The sequence below is a fragment of the Oncorhynchus clarkii genome, chromosome 18 (assembly GCF_045791955.1).
Source record: "Oncorhynchus clarkii lewisi isolate Uvic-CL-2024 chromosome 18, UVic_Ocla_1.0, whole genome shotgun sequence".
Lineage (NCBI taxonomy): Eukaryota > Metazoa > Chordata > Actinopteri > Salmoniformes > Salmonidae > Oncorhynchus > Oncorhynchus clarkii.
The window spans coordinates 3,798,657-3,817,398 of NC_092164.1; the positions used below are offsets into that span (position 1 = coordinate 3,798,657).

Sequence of the window (18,742 nt, forward strand, 5' to 3'; positions counted from 1 at the left end):
CACCTGAAGCTGATTTAAACAGCATGATCATTACACAGGTGCACCTTGTAAACAGCAGGGATCCTACAGATTTGACAGATTTTAGTATAACTGAAATAACTGTTTGATACATGGAACTAGGAAGCACTGAATTAAGTGGCATATGTGTTGTCATGTGTAAACACGGGAGCTACTTTGTCCCAAAATGCACATTAAATGAATTCTTGAATTCTAATTCCCCAATAGTAAGTGGGCCATTCTTGAATTGTTGTGGTAATGCTGTGGACTGTGGCACCTTATAAAACTATTGAAAATGAAAATAGACAAATGCATTTTTCATTTTATTTAACTGGTTTTACATAAGAAAACATGTAAGTCCTTTATACTGATTACCATATATTTGTATGCATTGTAGAAAAATACTGGTGGCTAGTAAAGTGGCTTGTCCCCGTGGTGATGTGTAAAGGTGCATTGACATGCTGTTGAGTAGATTCATGTAAATATATTTTGAATGCCAACAAAAACATTGTATTTTCTGTAAAGATAACCCAGAGGTTGACCAGCAAAAATGTATGTAGAACATTTATTTTTCAGTAGTAATTCAATGACATTCATTGCAGTTATCCAAATACATTAATCATCAATGACAAAAATAGTGAATCTAGTTTTAAAAGACAATTTAATAAACCCATTTGTTTTATAACCTGTGTATCATTAAACAAAAAACATTTAGTAGGAATAAAAGTATCCACCCAAACTAAAGGTGAAAACTGATCATCACATCATCTCTATCTGACATGTGTCTACTAACTCATTCCCACAGAAAACTGATCATCACACCATCTCTATCTGACACATGTTGTGTCTACTAACTCATTCCCACAGAAAACTGATCATCACACCATCTCTATCTGACACATGTTGTGTCTACTAACTCATTCCAACAGAAAACTGCAGAGGGAAGCAGTACCTCCCTCCATTGTTTTAACAAGAGATCTCTCAGAGGGTTTTCAACGATAAGGGCAAATCCAAGGTAATCTCAATATCTTTACAGTAGAAGCTAACAAAACACACTGGAACTGACAAGGTGAATACTGATCAGTAAAGTAAAGAGAGGCTAATGTTCTATAATGCTCCCTTTTCTCTGCACAGTTCTCACAGTGAGAAACAATAGGATTACAACAGTGTGTTACTCTCTCGTAATGTTATCAAATTCACTGTTACCACTTCCTTTATGAGATGAGAATGAAGTGATGGAGTGACTAATCTTAACTGGCCTGAGAGAACTGATGAGGCTTCTTTCCTTTATGTATACGTTGGTGTGTTATTAAGTTGCTCTGTTGAGAGAAACTCTTCCCACAGTCAGAGCAGGAGTAAGGCTTCTCTCCCGTGTGTGTTCTCCGGTGAACTTTTAGCTCAGATGATGTTGTGAAGCACTTCACACAGTCAGAGCATGAGAAAGGCTTCTCTCCTGTATGTATAAGTTGGTGTGTTTTTAAGTTGCTCTGTTGAGAGAAACTCTTCCCACAGTCAGAGCAGCAGTAAGGCTTCTCTCCTGTGTGTGTTCTCTGGTGAACTTTTAGCTCAGCTGATGTTGTGAAGTACTTCCCACAGTCAGAGCAGGAGTAAGGCTTCTCTGCTTTATGTATATGTTGGTGTGATTTTAAGCTGCTTTGATGAGAGAAACTCTTCCCACAATCAGAGCAGGAGTAAGGCTTCTCTCCTGTGTGTATACGTTGGTGTGACTTTAAGCTGCTCTGTTGAGAGAAACTCATCCCACAGTCAGAGCAGTAGTAAGGCTTCTCTCCTGTGTGTGTCCTCTGATGAACTTTTAACTCAAATGATGCTGTGAAGCATTTTCCACAGTCAGAGCAGTAGTAAGGCTTCTCTCCCGTGTGTATATGTTTGTGCGAGTTTAAGCTGCTCTGTTGCGAGAAACTCTTCCCACAGTCAGAGCAGGAGTAAGGCTTCTCTCCTGTGTGTATACGTTGGTGTCTTTTTAAGTGACCCAATCCTGAGAAACTCTTCCCACAGTCAGAGCAGGAGTAAGGCTTCTCTCCAGTGTGCACTCTCTGATGAACTGTCAGAGCCTTTGATGTTGTGAAGTGCGTCCCACAGTCAGTGCAGGAATAAGGCTTCTCTCCTGTGTGTATTTGTAGGTGTATTTTTAGCTTTGATAGAAATGGGAAAATCTCCTCACAATGTGGGCAGTGGTGAGACTTCTTAGCTCTGTGATCTTCCTGCTGTTGCTCTCTGGATGTAGATGTCTCAACATGGTCTCCTGTGTGAACAACATCAGAAGAACCAGTCAGTTGGTGTGATATTCATGTCAAATGTATACATGCCATATCATCCTCCACTCATTATCACAAGGGTTAGTAACTACCAGGGTTGGGGTCAATTCAATTTTTAATTAGTCAATTCAAATAAACCAAATTTCTATTTCAAATGTTCCTCTTTGAAAGGCATTGAAGAGAATTGTAATTTCAGTGATCTTCCTGAAATAACTGGAATTTAATCAAGCAAATTCTGACAATACTAGTGTCAAACTATGCAAGTCTCAGTAGAATGAAGTAACATCTACCTTCTCACTGAAACAGTTCATCATGAAACAGTTATACTGTAACATTTCATGCACAGTGGGAAGTTGGAATGAACTACACAAGCAATAGAATGTCAGGGGTCATGTGTGAGTCAGAATTACAGAATACTACGTAGCAATAGACTGGGTGATAGCTTATGGAGGTCTAGCTTATGAAGATAACTCATAGAGAGATAGAACCTGCTCTTACCATGACTAACAGATGTCCCAATCTTCTCCTCCTCTTCTTCATCTTTAATGTTGACATTCAGCTCCAGTGTTTGACTGCAGTCTTCCAGCTTCACTGATGCCATCTCTGGATCCTGCAGTGTAAACTGGGCTCCACTGTCACAATCAGGTAGGCTTGGACTCAAGTGCGGAAGGAGAGAGGCAGGCTGGGTTTGTCCTCACTGTTGATGTTACCGGCCTCAGACTTAATCTGAGTCGGTCTGTAGTAATAAAGAGAAACTGACACAAAAGTTATTTTCTTGACAGTTCTGGCACTTTCTTATTCTAAAAAATATATATTTCATTTTTCAACTATCTCATTTCAACAGCTCAAGTAGCTAAGCATTGACAACATTCATTCACATTAGACGAGTGCACACGTTAAATTACACAACGTAAGTGCACTTAACCTATAGTAGATTTCCTACATTCAAATAATGCATAAATTAATCACAAACCATCTAGTTCAAGGTTACAGTATGTTGTAGGGAGCACTATGTACTATTTTACTGAATAACCTTGTCTACACTGTATTGTTTAACTCAAAAACCATTGGTCAGTGGTGGAAAAAGTACTAAATATTCATACTTGAGTGAAAGTAAAAAGTTAAAGTAAATGTCATACATCAAATTCCTAAGAAACGTATCTGATATAGCTCGCCTATTCTATGGACCTACGTGCTCAGCCATGCATTGAACAGTCTTTTTTTGCAAACAGAGATTGAGTTATATTATTAGCCTAAATTATTACTATATCAACTACTGTCTCGGCGCTCTACGGACAATTCCTTCTACCAAATGGCTTGGCTTTTGCTCTGACATGCACTGTCAACTGTGGGACCTTATATAAATAGGCATATGCTTTTCCAAATCATGTCCAATGCATTAAATTGACCCCAGGTGGACTCCACTCAAGTTGTAGAAACATCTCAAGGATGATCAATGGAAACAGGATGCACCTGAGCTCAATTTCGAGTCTCATAGCAAAGGGTCTGAATATGTACCCAAATAAGGTATTTCTGTTATTTCTTGATTTTACATTTGCAAAAAAATGTTTCAAAACCTGTTTCGCTTTGTCATTATGGGGTATTGTGATGTCATTATGGGGTATTGTGATGTCATTATGGGGTATTGTGATGTCATTATGGGGTATTGTGATGTCATTATGGGGTATTGTGATGTCATTATGGGGTATTGTGATGTCATTATGGGGTATTGTGATGTCATTATGGGGTATTGTGATGTCATTATGGGGTATTGTGATGTCATTATGGGGTATTGTGATGTCATTATGGGGTATTGTGATGTCATTATGGGGTATTGTGATGTCATTATGGGGTATTGCGATGTCATTATGGGGTATTGCGATGTCATTATGGGGTATTGTGATGTCATTATGGGGTATTGTGATGTCATTATGGGGTATTGTGATGTCATTATGGGGTATTGTGATGTCATTATGGGGTATTGTGATGTCATTATGGGGTATTGTGATGTCATTATGGGGTATTGTGATGTCATTATGGGGTATTGTGTGTAGATTGATGCGGAAAACATTTTATTGAATCCATTTTAGAATACGGCTGTAACGTAACAAAATGTGGGAAAAGAAAAAGGGTCTGAATACTGTCTGAATGCGCTGTCCTCGTGGGTAAACAAAACAACCGTGTGGGTTAGTATTATGGATAGAGCTAGATAGCAATTGCATGTTTATTCATCAAGATGGCCAAGCTTTGTGTGGTAGCAGGTTGTAGCAACACTTGCTGTGCAAATGTGATTTTCTCAATGGCCACGCAAATGAAACGCTTTAAAAAGTAGGATACATTTGTGGCCACAATGCGGGCGAATTGGACATCTACTCGTCAATCTGCGGGGGACATTTAACTTTCATGGCTATCAACAATGGAAGGAGGGCTTCAGCACAACGTTACTTTTCAAATTGGATGCTGTCCATACCAACAACGTGGTCAGAAAGTATCACAAACAGCCAGTAGCAGCAGAGACAGAGCATTATAGTTTCACCGGGTAAGTGGCAGTGCTAGTTTACTATGCTAAGGCTAGCTAACTACAGAGCTACCGCATTCAGCTCACGTGTTCCATCTAAATCAACTTGGCCATCTCTTCTTAATGTGATTTTTAAACCTAACCACAACGATTAACGCTGAAGTAACATGTCTGCTAGATGTTAGTAGCTAGTTTTGGTCACGATGGAGATTAATGTTTACGTATAGAGACAGGTACGTGCACAGAAATGGCTCTCCCTCTGCAGAGCACATTCCCTTTTGCCCTTCCAGTGTCCAAAATGCACTTTTCGGCGGTGGTGTGTGTAATATGTTTTTTTGTTGTTGTTCTGAATCCACTGCCCGCAAGTCTTTTATACATTCTCATCCATGCTTCAGAACCAAAACGTTGCACGTCTTGATTGTTGATCAATGACTGTACAAAAGGCGTTGGTGGAAGAATCCTTTAATTCATGGCCACTTGCTCAGCTGGGCCAGGGGCGCTTTAATTAGGTCAGGTGGAAATGTCCGACAGATCTCAACTCATTAAAAGGAGGAAATCGCCATCGACCGAGCTCGCTGCTTCCTCTTCTTTAACTCCGTCTAATCCAGACGTTCTGTGCGTCAGTAAATCCACCGAATGTGTTACCTTTCATCTGAACTATCCGTTGCGATCGGGAGAGCGGGCCATCAGTTATTGTTTATAGTTATTACAGCGGAACGCGGCTTGGAGCGCACGCTTCAAACATATTGTGTAATGTAAATGGCCAATGATCACGGCGCTCAGATCATCACAGGCCAGTTATGTCATCGATATATGTATGTTAATATGTAATGAAATGACATGTACATATGAGGACAAACTTGAAAGGATGAAATATGAAACGTCATTGTTTGCTGAACTGATCGATTCTGATATCAAACTGATGGGGATTATAGACTGAATTACCGATCACTGATTGAATTATGTATATTCTTCTCATGATTATGATGAATAGTTACGAGCCTAAATGACTCAAGGATGATTCCTATTGACTTCTTATTGAACTGAATTGCTGAATTACCTAATTATGTTAATAATGAATGATTGTTATGATTGGGTCTTTGTGATTATGAATTTGATTGGATACATGTTATTCTGTTTCCTTTGTGATGCAACACAGACTACCCAGTAAATACACCACTTTATGGTTAAAGGAATTCCTGCCTCAGTCTCATCCATTCCTCTGTCAGCTGACCCCTACTCATCTCTACTACCGACTCATCTCTACTACCGACTCATCTCTACTACCTCTACTACTGACTCATCTCTACTACTGACTCATCTCTACTACCTACCTACTCATCTCTACTACCTACCGACTCGTCTCTTCTACCTACCTACTCATCTCTACTACCGGCTCATCACTACTACCGGCTCATCTCTACTACCGGCTCATCTCTACTACCTCTACTACTGACTCATCTCTACTACCGGCTCATCTCTACTACCTACCTACTCGTCTCATCTACCTACCTACTCATCTCTACTACCTACCTACTCATCTCTACTACTGACTCATCTCTACTACCTACCTACTCATCTCTACTACTGACTCATCTCTACTACTGACTCATCTCTACTACCTACCTACTCATCTCTACTACTGACTCATCTCTACTACCTACCTACTCATCTCTACTACTGACTCATCTCTACTACCGGCTCATCTCTACTACCTACCTACTCATCTCTACTACTGACTCATCTCTACTACCTACATACTCATCTCTACTACCTACCTACTCATCTCTACTACTGACTCATCTCTACTACCTACCTACTCATCTCTACTACCTACCTACTCATCTCTACTACCGGCTCATCTCTACTACTGACTCATCTCTACTACTGACTCATCTCTACTACTGAGTCATCTCTACTACCTACCTACTCATCTCTACTACTGACTCATCTCTACTACCTACCTACTCATCTCTACTACCTACCTACTCATCTCTTCTACCTACCTACTCATCTCTACTACTGACTCATCTCTACTACTGACTCATCTCTACTACCTACCTACTCATCTCTACTACTGACTCATCTCTACTACCTACCTACTCATCTCTACTACCGACTCATCTCTACTACCTACCTACTCATCCCTACTACCTACTCATCTCTACTACCTACCTACTCATCTCTACTACCTACCTACTCATCTCTACTACCTACCTACTCATCTCATCTACCTACCTACTCATCTCTACTACTGACTCATCTCTACTACTGACTCATCTCTACTACCTACCTACTCATCTCTACTATACTGACTCATCTCTACTACTGACTCATCTCTACTACCTACCTACTCATCTCTACTACTGACTCATCTCTACTACTGACTCATCTCTACTACTGACTCATCTCTACTACCTACCTACTCATCTCTACTACCGGCTCATCTCTACTACCTACCTACTCATCTCTACTACCTACTCATCTCTACTACCTACCTACTCATCTCTACTACCTACCTACTCATCTCTACTACTGACTCATCTCTACTACCTACCTACTCATCTCTACTACTGACTCATCTCTACTACTGACTCATCTCTACTACCTACCGACTCATCTCTACTACTGACACATCTCTACTACCTACCTACTCATCTCTACTACCTACCTACTCATCTCTTCTACCTACCTACTCATCTCTACTACCTACCTACTCATCTCTACTACCTACCTACTCATCTCTACTACTGACTCATCTCTACTACCTACCGACTCATCTCTACTACTGACTCATGTCTACTACCTACCTACTCATCTCTACTACCTACTGACTCATCTCTACTACCTACCTACTCATCTCTACTACCTACCTACTCATCTCTACTACTGACTCATCTCTACTACCTACCTACTCATCTCTACTACCTACCTACTCATCTCTACTACTGGCTCATCTCTACTACCTACCTACTCATCTCTACTACTGACTCATCTCTACTACCTACCTACTCATCTCTACTACTGACTCATCTCTACTACCTACCTACTCATCTCTACTACTGACTCATCTCTACTACCTACCTACTCATCTCTACTACTGACTCATCTCTACTACCTACCTACTCATCTCTACTACCTACTCATCTCTACTACCTACCTACTCATCTCTACTACCTACCTACTCATCTCTACTACCGACTCATCTCTACTACCTACCTACTCATCTCTACTACCTACCTACTCATCTCTACTACTGACTCATCTCTACTACCTACCTACTCATCTCTACTACTGACTCATCTCTACTACCTACCTACTCATCTCTACTACCTACCTACTCATCTCTACTACTGACTCATCTCTACTACCTACCTACTCATCTCTACTACTGACTCATCTCTACTACCTACCTACTCATCTCTACTACTGACTCATCTCTACTACCTACCTACTCATCTCTACTACTGACTCATCTCTACTACCTACCTACTCATCTCTACTACTGGCTCATCTCTACTACCTACTCATCTCTACTACCTACCTACTCATCTCTACTACCTACCTACTCATCTCTACTACCGACTCATCTCTACTACCTACCTACTCATCTCTACTACTGACTCATCTCTACTACCTACCTACTCATCTCTACTACCTACCGACTCATCTCTACTACTGACTCATCTCTACTACCTACCTACTCATCTCTACTACCGGCTCATCTCTACTACCTACCTACTCATCTCTACTACTGACTTATCTCTACTACCTACCTACTCATCTCTACTACCGACTCATCTCTACTACCGACTCATCTCTACTACCTACCGACTCGTCTCTACTACCTACCTACTCATCTCTACTACTGACTCATCTCTACTACCTACCTACTCATCTCTACTACTGGCTCATCTCTACTACCTACCTACTCATCTCTACTACTGACTCATCTCTACTACCTACCTACTCATCTCTACTACTGACTCATCTCTACTACCTACCTACTCATCTCTACTACTGACTCATCTCTACTACCGACTCATCTCTACTACTGACTCATCTCTACTACCTACCTACTCATCTCTACTACTGACTCATCTCTACTACCTACCTACTCATCTCTACTACCTACCTACTCATCTCTACTACCTACCTACTCATCTCTACTACCGGCTCATCTCTACTACCTACCGGCTCATCTCTACTACCGGCTCATCTCTACTACCTACCTACTCATCTCTACTACCGACTCATCTCTACTACTGACTCATCTCTACTACTGACTCATCTCTACTACCTATTGACTCATCTCTACTACCTACCAACTCATCTCTACTACTGACTCATCTCTACTACTGACTCATCTCTACTACCTACCTACTCATCTCTACTACCGGCTCATCTCTACTACCGGCTCATCTCTACTACCGGCTCATCTCTACTACCTACCGACTCGTCTCATCTACCTACCTACTCATCTCTACTACCGACTCATCTCTACTACTGACTCATCTCTACTACCGGCTCATCTCTACTACCGGCTCATCTCTACTACCGGCTCATCTCATCTACCTACCTACTCATCTCTACTACCTACCTACTCATCTCTACTACCGACTCATCTCTACTACCTACCAACTCATCTCTACTACTGACTCATCTCTACTACTGACTCATCTCTACTACTGACTCATCTTTGCCAAAACTCTGTGATTTGATTGATAATTTTCCCATTTCATACAGGCCTTATTTGGGTGCCTACTGGCTATATGTCTATAGATAAGCAGCTGTTACATCACACTGCCTTCAATATCATAGGATGAAGATTTAACATGGAGAATTTATTATGATATTTGTTTGGAAGAACAGGGCTACCCGGCTGGCAACAAGCATATGCACTCTGCAGGCAGGCTGCCCTCCACAGTACCCGGTTGGCAACAAGCATATGCACTCTGCAGACAGGCTGCCCTCCACAGTGATGGCTGGTGTAGACAGCACATGCTTTCCATCTGATCCTGCCACCTCCTCTGCTACAAGTAGCTGATTCTGCTCTGGACTCCAGAGAAGTGACATGATATATCCCTAGTTGATTCTGCTCTAGACTCCAGAGAAGTGACATGATATATCCCTAGTTGATTCTGCTCTAGACTCCAGAGAAGTGACATGATATATCCCTAGTTAATTCTGCTCTGGCCTCCAGAGAAGTGACATGATATATCCCTAGTTGATTCTGCTCTAGACTCTAGAGAAGTGACATGATCTATCCCTAGTTGATTCTGCTCTAGAGTCTAGAGAAGTGACATGATATTGCCTGCTAACATGAATGACTTTCAGCTCCAAATGCAGGTGTAAAACGCAGTTTGTTTCTGTAGCCTAGCTTGCATTTTATGGCTGTAATGACAGCTTACATTTGCGTAGCAATTGTGCACTCATGTTGGCGTGTGCATGCATATTGCACAATATTGTACCACTCCTTGTTGTGGGTCACAGGTCAAAAAAGTTTGCAAACCACTGGGATACATGATAGTGGCAACAAATGGAGTTTGGTTGGATATAGTCATGGTAGGATACATGATGGTGGCAACAAATGGAGTTGGGTTGGATATAGTCATGGTATGATACATGATAGTGGCAACAAATGGAGTTGGGTTGGATATAGTCATGGTAGGATACATGATAGTGGCAACAAATGGAGTTGGGTTGGATATAGTCATGGTAGGATACATGATAGTGGCAACAAATGGAGTTGGGTTGGATATAGTCATGGTAGGATACATGATAGTGGCAACAAATGGAGTTGGGTTGGATATAGTCATGGTAGGATACATTAAAGTGGCAACAAATGGAGTTGGGTTGGATATAGTAATGGTAGGATACATGATAGTGGCAACATGGAGTTGGGTTGGATATAGTCATGGTAAGATACATGATAGTGGCAACATGGAGTTGGGTTGGATATAGTCATGGTAGGATACATGATAGTGGCAACACAGAGTTGGGTTGGATATAGTCATGGTAGGATACATGATAGTGGCAACAAATGGATTTGGGTTGGTTATATATATTCATGGTAGGATACATGATAGTGGCAACAAATGGAGTTGGGTTGGATATAGTCATGGTAGGATACATGATAGTGGTAACAAATGGAGTTGGGTTGGTTATATATATTCATGGTAGGATACATGATAGTGGTAACAAATGGAGTTGGGTTGGTTATATATATTCATGGTAGGATACATGATAGTGGTAACAAATGGAGTTGGGTTGGATATAGTCATGGTAGGATACACGATAGTGGCAACAAATGGAGTTGGGTTGGATTTAGTCATGGTAGGATACACGATAGTGGCAACACATAGAGTTGGGTTGGATATAGTCATGGTAGGATACATGATAGTGGCAACAAATGGAGTTGGGTTGGATATAGTCATGGTAGGCCACAGTAAGTTTTTACAATCTTCTATTTTGACTGGAATTCAGAAGCCTTTTTAAACCTCAATGCATTTCCTGTTCTAAATAGTTTATCTGAATACTTTACTCCTCAGATGGTGATGTTTTCCCCTTGTAATAATAGCTCAATAGAGCCCCACAGTGTTGGTGTCATAATACCCATAAAACCTAGCGGTCAAGAAAGGAAATGGTTCCAATCCATAGGGGATTTCTATTAGGATTCGTGTCATTCATGTGTATTGAAGGGCACATAAAGAACATGTACCATACATACACAACATTTATTTGCTGTCTTTACAAAGGAGCGGAATTACATTCCCATGTTGTGGGAACATTTTGCCTGTATAGAGAAAATATTTCAAGAGTCTGAATAAGAACACAATTTGGATGAAGTCACAGAAAACCAGAAATAATTTTTAAAAATCCAGAAATTACAGAATAAGAGCTGTACAATGTCAGGAACTGTGGCCAGATCATAGTGGATTTATTAATAACCATGTAAATCTCTCTCGGACGAGGCAACTTTTTTTCCCTCCAATATATTTGGCTCTATTTCCTCTCAGATTTGAAAATGCTAATTAGCGTCAACGTAGACATCATGAAAAACTACAATTCCCTGCAAGCGCCTGCACGTCATCTCGAGCTGACACCTTTTGCTAACAGGTATTATGTCAATTTAAAACTTGCACAAGACGGTACACAGAATTGGTCATTTAAATAAATGTAGCCAATTTATTCATTAATACATTTAGCTAACGTTAAATAGTTAATCCAGATATTCTTACTTTTTCCTCACTTCTGGCAGTCTCATCCAGATCAACATGGAATTTGTAGTTCTTTATGATAGCCACATTAGAAGCTAATTAGTGCTTCTTTTTTGGAGGGGGGGGGGGGGTATTTCATGTTATCAAAATGTTACGCCGGGATAAGTCTACGTGAAACGCAGCCCTTATTTTAAGTGTTTCTAAAATCCCCTATGGGAAAAATGAATGGTGGGAAAATGATTTGGAACCATTTCACGTTTGACTGCTAGGCTTTATGGGTATTAGGAAATGACAGGGGGACACCTAGTCAGTTGTACAACTGAATGCCTTCAACTGAAATGTGTCTTCCAAATTTAACCCAACCCCTCTGAATCAGAGAGGTGCGGGGGGGCTGCCTTAAATTGACATCCACATCATCGGCGCCCGGGGAACAGTGGGTTTAAAATGCCTTGCTCAGGGGCAGAACGACAAATGTTTTCCTTGTCAGCTCAGGGATTCGATCCAGCAACCTTTCGGTTACTGGCCCAACACTCTAACGACTAGGTACTCTATGAGTCTGTGACCAAAGCTGCTGGGAATTATTTTTTTGGGGGGGCTGCCCTTTTTTAGCTTGAGCACATGCTTCCCAAAAGGTCTCGGCATGGCTCTGTATAGAGGCCCTGTGGCTGGGGTCGAAACTGTGTGTGTGTGTGTGTGTGTGTGTGTGTGTGTGTGTGTGTGTGTGTGTGTGTGTGTGTGTGTGTGTGTGTGGATGGATGGTTTGCTAAACCAAAATGTGGCCATGTATTCCATCGTGGATCGGTTGGCATTTTGGAGTAGTTCAGGAGCCAGGTTTTCTTTAGAGGGGTGGATTGTGGATTTTGCTCAATGGGAAAGTTTATTTTGGGAGTTTAGGGTCAATGTTGTCACAGTTTCTTGTTGAAGAGGCATCAGCCAACCTTAGCTTGCTCCTATTCTGAATACATTTGTGTCCGTTTCTTTCTAGCTGACAAAATAAGTGAGCTAACCTTTGTTTGGTCCTGCCATGTATCAATAACATAGCCAAGTTTGTCACTGGTATGGGCTAATTATCCTAAACCTAGACAGTGATAGCAGCTAGATAAAACCAGGGAGATGGGGAGATAATTCAGGTTCTGTTTCACCTGCTGCTGGCTTGATAATGTTCACTCAAATACGTTTTTCCATACATTAAATGAGATTTGCATTCTCTAAAGATTGTAATTGTGATCATATCTGATTAATATTGAAGAAAAATCCTCACAGCCGTTTGCCATACCAAAATGTGAACTAAAATTTGGCGCGCACCATTTTACTATGTACAGTAGGCAGTAAACCATCTTCTGTACGTGGTTTATATATGAGGGGAGCATAAATTGTACAATTGTAAACGAATAAATAACGGTATAAGTTAGAACAAATGTATATTAGTTAATATACTGCACCAACTACATAAATATATGATCGGGTCCACTGTCTTCTGTCTGGACGTTAAAACGCAGACAGCGGTCGCCGCCATTTTACCAGCTCGTGAGAGTTATTTTTTACACAACCAAGAACCATATAAAATGAACTCAGAAATCTCAAATAAATAGATTATTTTTAAATTACCTTGACGAAATTGTGTACATTAACTCAGACAAACCCCAAATCTCAAGTTATATGACTTGTAAAAATCGTTTTCATCACGACACAGAAATAACACAAAATCTGGTAATCCCTTGACGGATTTGTTACCTATCATGTTATGACATGTTCTGTCGATATTAGGAAGTGTAAACGTGCTATTACCAACCTGTAGTAATACATAGAAACGGAAACAAAAATGATCGTCTTCACATCTGCTGCTTTCTTTATTCTGAACAATGGTGCAAGTCCATAGAGATGGATAGAGGGCTCATCTTTGTATCTGTGTAATTATAACGTCTGTGACAGAATACGCAGCGGCATTGAGGGGATTCAATTAATCTGGCCTGGGCTCCCGGATAGGCGTGTTTTTGCAAGGAGGTGAAAATTGATGTCATTCGTTTTGGAACTGGGTTGCCTTCCAGATGGGAGCCAGGTGCCACATTCAAAGCCCACAGAGAAGTCTCCTCAAAAACAAAAGTGATGTAATTAAGCACTTGGCGCAATGAGCAGGATTCTGTGTTTTCACATGAAAAAAATTCTAACAAATATTTAATGGAAAGAGATATATGTTTCTGGATGATGCACTTTGTTGACTAAAGGACAGAAAGGCACAGATTACTGTTCTATTGGAGAAGAGCGATTCCTCCCTTGCCGCATTTGCCTGTTTACCGTTTACATCACAGGCCATAAAACGATGCCCTGTGGCTCAGCGGGGGCAGGGGCGGCAGGGTAGCCTAGTGGTTAGAGCATTGGACTAGTAACCGAAAGGTTGCAAGTTCAAATCCCCCAGCTGACAAGGTACAAATCTGTCGTTCTGCCCCTGAACAGGCAGTTAACCCACTGTTCCTAGGCCGTCATTGAAAATAAGAATTTGTTCTTAACTGACTTGCCTGGTTAAATAAAATGTAAAATAAATAATCGAATCTGCCAATTCACCATTTGAAGTGGTACATTTTCTTCTTCGCAATTGGTTTATCCCTACTGATGACCCAGTTGGACATGACTCCAACGGAGTCACCAGGAGGGATCAGCCAATGAATTTGGGAAGTCCCACACAGTTGACTACATTAAAATGGTGGAAGTCCACAATGCGGTTAGTTATAATAAGAACTAGAGACAGCCTCCAAGATGGCCGACCGTTGTTTTGAACTTTATCTACTCACGGTTGCATATGCCTGTTCATGGAGGCTGACATCTTGCTAGTTCTGGTTTCAGGAGCCCATTAGTAAATAACAGTGGAGGTCGGTGGAGTTTAAGAGAGGGAGGTCCGTTCTTTTTTGCATGACCACGGCCTTATTTCTATAAGAGTATGTTGGATGACTGCCATTCATATGCCATTCAACCAGCTCAATGTAACATCAATAGGTTTAGGCTACTACATGAGCACTGATAGTTTTTCATGAGCACCAGTTTTTCTGTTCATGGTGTGTGGATTATTGTGGATTCCGTTTTCCCGGACAGTTTCGTACTGTTTGTTGGACTTGGTATTTATGCGCCCTTGTGTTTGGCGTGACCGTTACTCTGTTCCTGGAATAAAGATCCACGTTTTGAACTAACCCTGCTCTCTGTGCCTGACTCCTCCACCCACTACTCCTAGAAGCCTTTACAACAAGACAGGGATGTCCCCCCTCTCCCTCCTGTTTTGCACTGGCAGTTGAACCGCTTGCAGAAAGAATTAGCCAGGACCCAAACGTAACAGGTATCAGTATTGGTAAACATGAATATAAAATACACTTATTTACAGATGATCTCCTGATGTACCTGTATTTACAGATGATCTCCTGATGTACCTGTATTTACAGATGATCTCCTGATGTACCTGTATTTACAGATGATCTCCTGATGTACCTGTATTTACAGATGATCTCCTGATGTACCTGTATTTACAGATGATCTCCTGATGTACCTGTATTTACAGATGATCTCCTGATGTACCTGACCAATATTGGACCACAAAATATGAAATACTTTGGATGCTTAATAAGTGATAACAAAACACGATATAAAGACAACTTTATTCCATTACTTAACAATATGACAGCAGATGTATTTAAATGGAATAATCTTCCCAATCTGGCAGGTAGAGTAAACCTCTAAAGAATGGCATGGCTCCCAAAGTTTTAGTATTTATTTTCCATAATACCAATTATCCCACATTCTTTAAAAAGTATACTGTCATAACACTGTATATGGACAAATAAAATTCATAGAGTAAAAAGGAAAGTTTCACATCTTCCTAAATCTGAGGGTGGTTTTAACCTTCCAGATTTGGAATTGTATCAACTCACTACTCAAGGCTTTACCTTGCGACATGTAGTTAAATGCACTAAAGAGGAACCATGGGTGTTTGGTTCATATTGAAAACATGCGTGTTCATCCCCAAAATATTTTACGGGTTTATATTCAAAATAAAAAGCTAAGAACATGAACAACGTAGTTATAAACACAATAACAATATGGAAGAAGATGAAACGGATTCTACAAGAATCAATATCAGTCCCTAGAAACCACAGGAATTAGTGGACTCTGTTAATTAGTAGAATGTTACAATAGATGAAACATGGTTTCCATGGTTTCCAGGTGTTTGATGTCATTCCATTGGCTCCGTTCCGGACAATATTATGAGCCGTTCTCTCCTCAGCAGCCTCCTGTGCTAGAAACACAACCCCCTGTATATAGCCTTGTTATTGTTATTTTATTGTGTTACTTTATTTTATTTTCTACTTTTAGTTTACTTAGTAAATATTTTCTTAACTCTATTTCTTGAACTGCATTGTTGGTTAAGGGCTTGTAAGTAAGGTTTTCACAGTATGGACAGCGTTTCAGAATTCATCCATAAATTGGTCCACATGGAAAACTAAAGGCATAGAAACTGTAAAAGACGTGGTAATAGGAAATACATGTATCTCAGTGACAGCTCTAAAAAGCCATTTTGGAAGGACCAATGTAGATATCTTCAAATACACTCAACTTAAAGGTTTTATATCACAATGTTGATTTGGAATCTTTTGGACATCACAGCAATCTTGAGGGAATTCTATTTGAGTCAGAAAATGATATTAATATGATAGGTAAGCTATAGAAAACCTTGCAGAAAACCTATACAACTGACAATCTCTTAGAAAAACTACTGGAACCAAGATTTAACAATAACTGATATTGTAGCTGGAAAAAATAGAAAATCCCATCAACTGGATGAGTCACTATTATGTAGGTGGATGGAAATGATCCAGACATTATGTTGAATATAACAATAATAAACTACACTCATCAATCTGACTCCATTACTATGTGAATGCTACAGACCTATAGTTGTATCCAGTGGGTATAGCCAAGGTTGCGAACCTTTTGTCACCACTCGGAATACTATAAGATGCAAGTGTCTAGGTTTACCGTTCTGCAATTATTAAGAGGCTGAGGAACAAGGAGCTCATATCTTACAATCTATGTCTTAGCATTAAATGATTGATATAACCTCAGCTCAGAGATGCACAGTTAGACCGAGCATATAAGCGATGTACAGTGCATTCGGAAAGCAAACTAACTGCACTTGATACAATCATCTTGGCAAAGGAGAAATGCTCACTAACAAGGATGTTGCACAACATTTGAGAGAAATTAGCTTTTTGTGAGTGTGGAAAATTTGACAGAGCGGCAAAGATTATTGTTTGATTTGAGATGGGAGCTCCTCCCTCCCCGCTTTTTCCAATGACATGACGGGCCATTGCCCGGTTCAACCCTGGCCAGTGTAATAAAACTCCCTCAATGAAAGTGCACTCAGTGAGTGAACACAATTAAAAATGTTTAAGTACATTTAATTTAACAAAATTACGAATACACTTGGTTTAACTGCACAGTGTTATTTCAATGTGGTTCAATAAGGATAGAAGATAGATTAGTCAAACAGGCAGCAACCAAAATGGAGGTCTGGTGAGGTGACCAAACAATAGTGACACTACATGGAACATTTATTCTTGAATTGAGGTGGCCTTCCAACTTGCAAATCCTTTCAACACCCCATTGTTAGAGCTTTATATACTGTACTACTGGGACTACATAGAGGATCAGGCTGTTGAAATGCAGTTGATTATGTAAATAGTCTTGTAGAACTCTGGTATTGATGGTCCATTTCAGGGTGAGTTATTGATATGAATGTTCAGAGTGAAAGACCTGTGAACTCACCTATGATGGCCCACGTCTACCACAACCTTTCCTATTGTGTTAGTAAGCACCACAGAATTTTAGGAAGCAATTGTTCAAAATGTGTTCATACACACAGTAACAACGGGAGGGGGTGTAGGATGCAAGGGGGAGGACCAGGAGGTTGATCTCAGATTCTATTCAGAGTTGACAGATTGACAGTGGAGACAAATCCAGCTTGCCTCTCTCTTTCCACACTGTAAATCTACAGTCACTGGGTCCTGTGACAGTGGAGTCTAGTTTGCACTGCAGGATCCAGAGATGACATCAGTAGGCAGGTTTCCATTGACCCAGGTTAATTAGACAAAATATCCCACAGAAAAAAAAATATCGGGAAACATCGAAGAACCACAGTGACATTACGTGGAGGTGTAAGAATGGCGCTGCTAAGATCAGAGATTCATCTCCTAAGTACATACTGTACCTCGTCCCCTGAATACCAACCAAGTAATCAGACTTCTAATTATCGTTTATATTTTTAGTTTTTCCCTCAGTTTTTTCCCTTGGACGTGGTTCGTCAGGACCTCCACCAGCCGAAGCTAAGCAGTAACATTAACATGATGCCTTCTAATTGCAGTCGCTGTACTCATAATATACAGGAGAACGAGGATAGCTGTGCTGCAAGCCCAGCTTCAGACGCAATCGTTAGGCAAAGGGTCATTTCAGTGTAGGAAAGGATGAAACAGCATCTGTGCCACCAGTATGTACAGATAGTAGTATAAATCCCCTGGCACAGTCCCCGCAGTCGGAAACTTTCTCATGGCTTCTAGAGGGAAATGGTGTAGGAACGCTCAACCGGTGTCGCTCATTCAGCCGACAGAAACTTTCAACCGGTTTTCCCCATTAAGCAGCAAGTTGGAGTCTGAGGTCGAGCATTCTCTGGTCTCTACTCCTCCCATTACGGG

The 18,742-nt window shown here is 40.7% G+C and overlaps 1 protein-coding gene across 1 annotated transcript; it reads right to left on the reverse strand.

Moving 5' to 3' along the window:
• Positions 1-873: 873 nt before the first annotated feature.
• Positions 874-15,950, reverse strand: LOC139373891 (zinc finger protein 879-like). Its single transcript, XM_071114988.1, has 2 exons — positions 15,941-15,950; positions 874-2,260 (listed from the first exon to the last, which is right to left on the reverse strand). Exons 1-2 carry the CDS (start codon positions 15,948-15,950, stop codon positions 1,248-1,250), a joined length of 1,023 nt encoding a protein of 340 aa, XP_070971089.1. The 3' UTR covers positions 874-1,247.
• Positions 15,951-18,742: the final 2,792 nt, after the last annotated feature.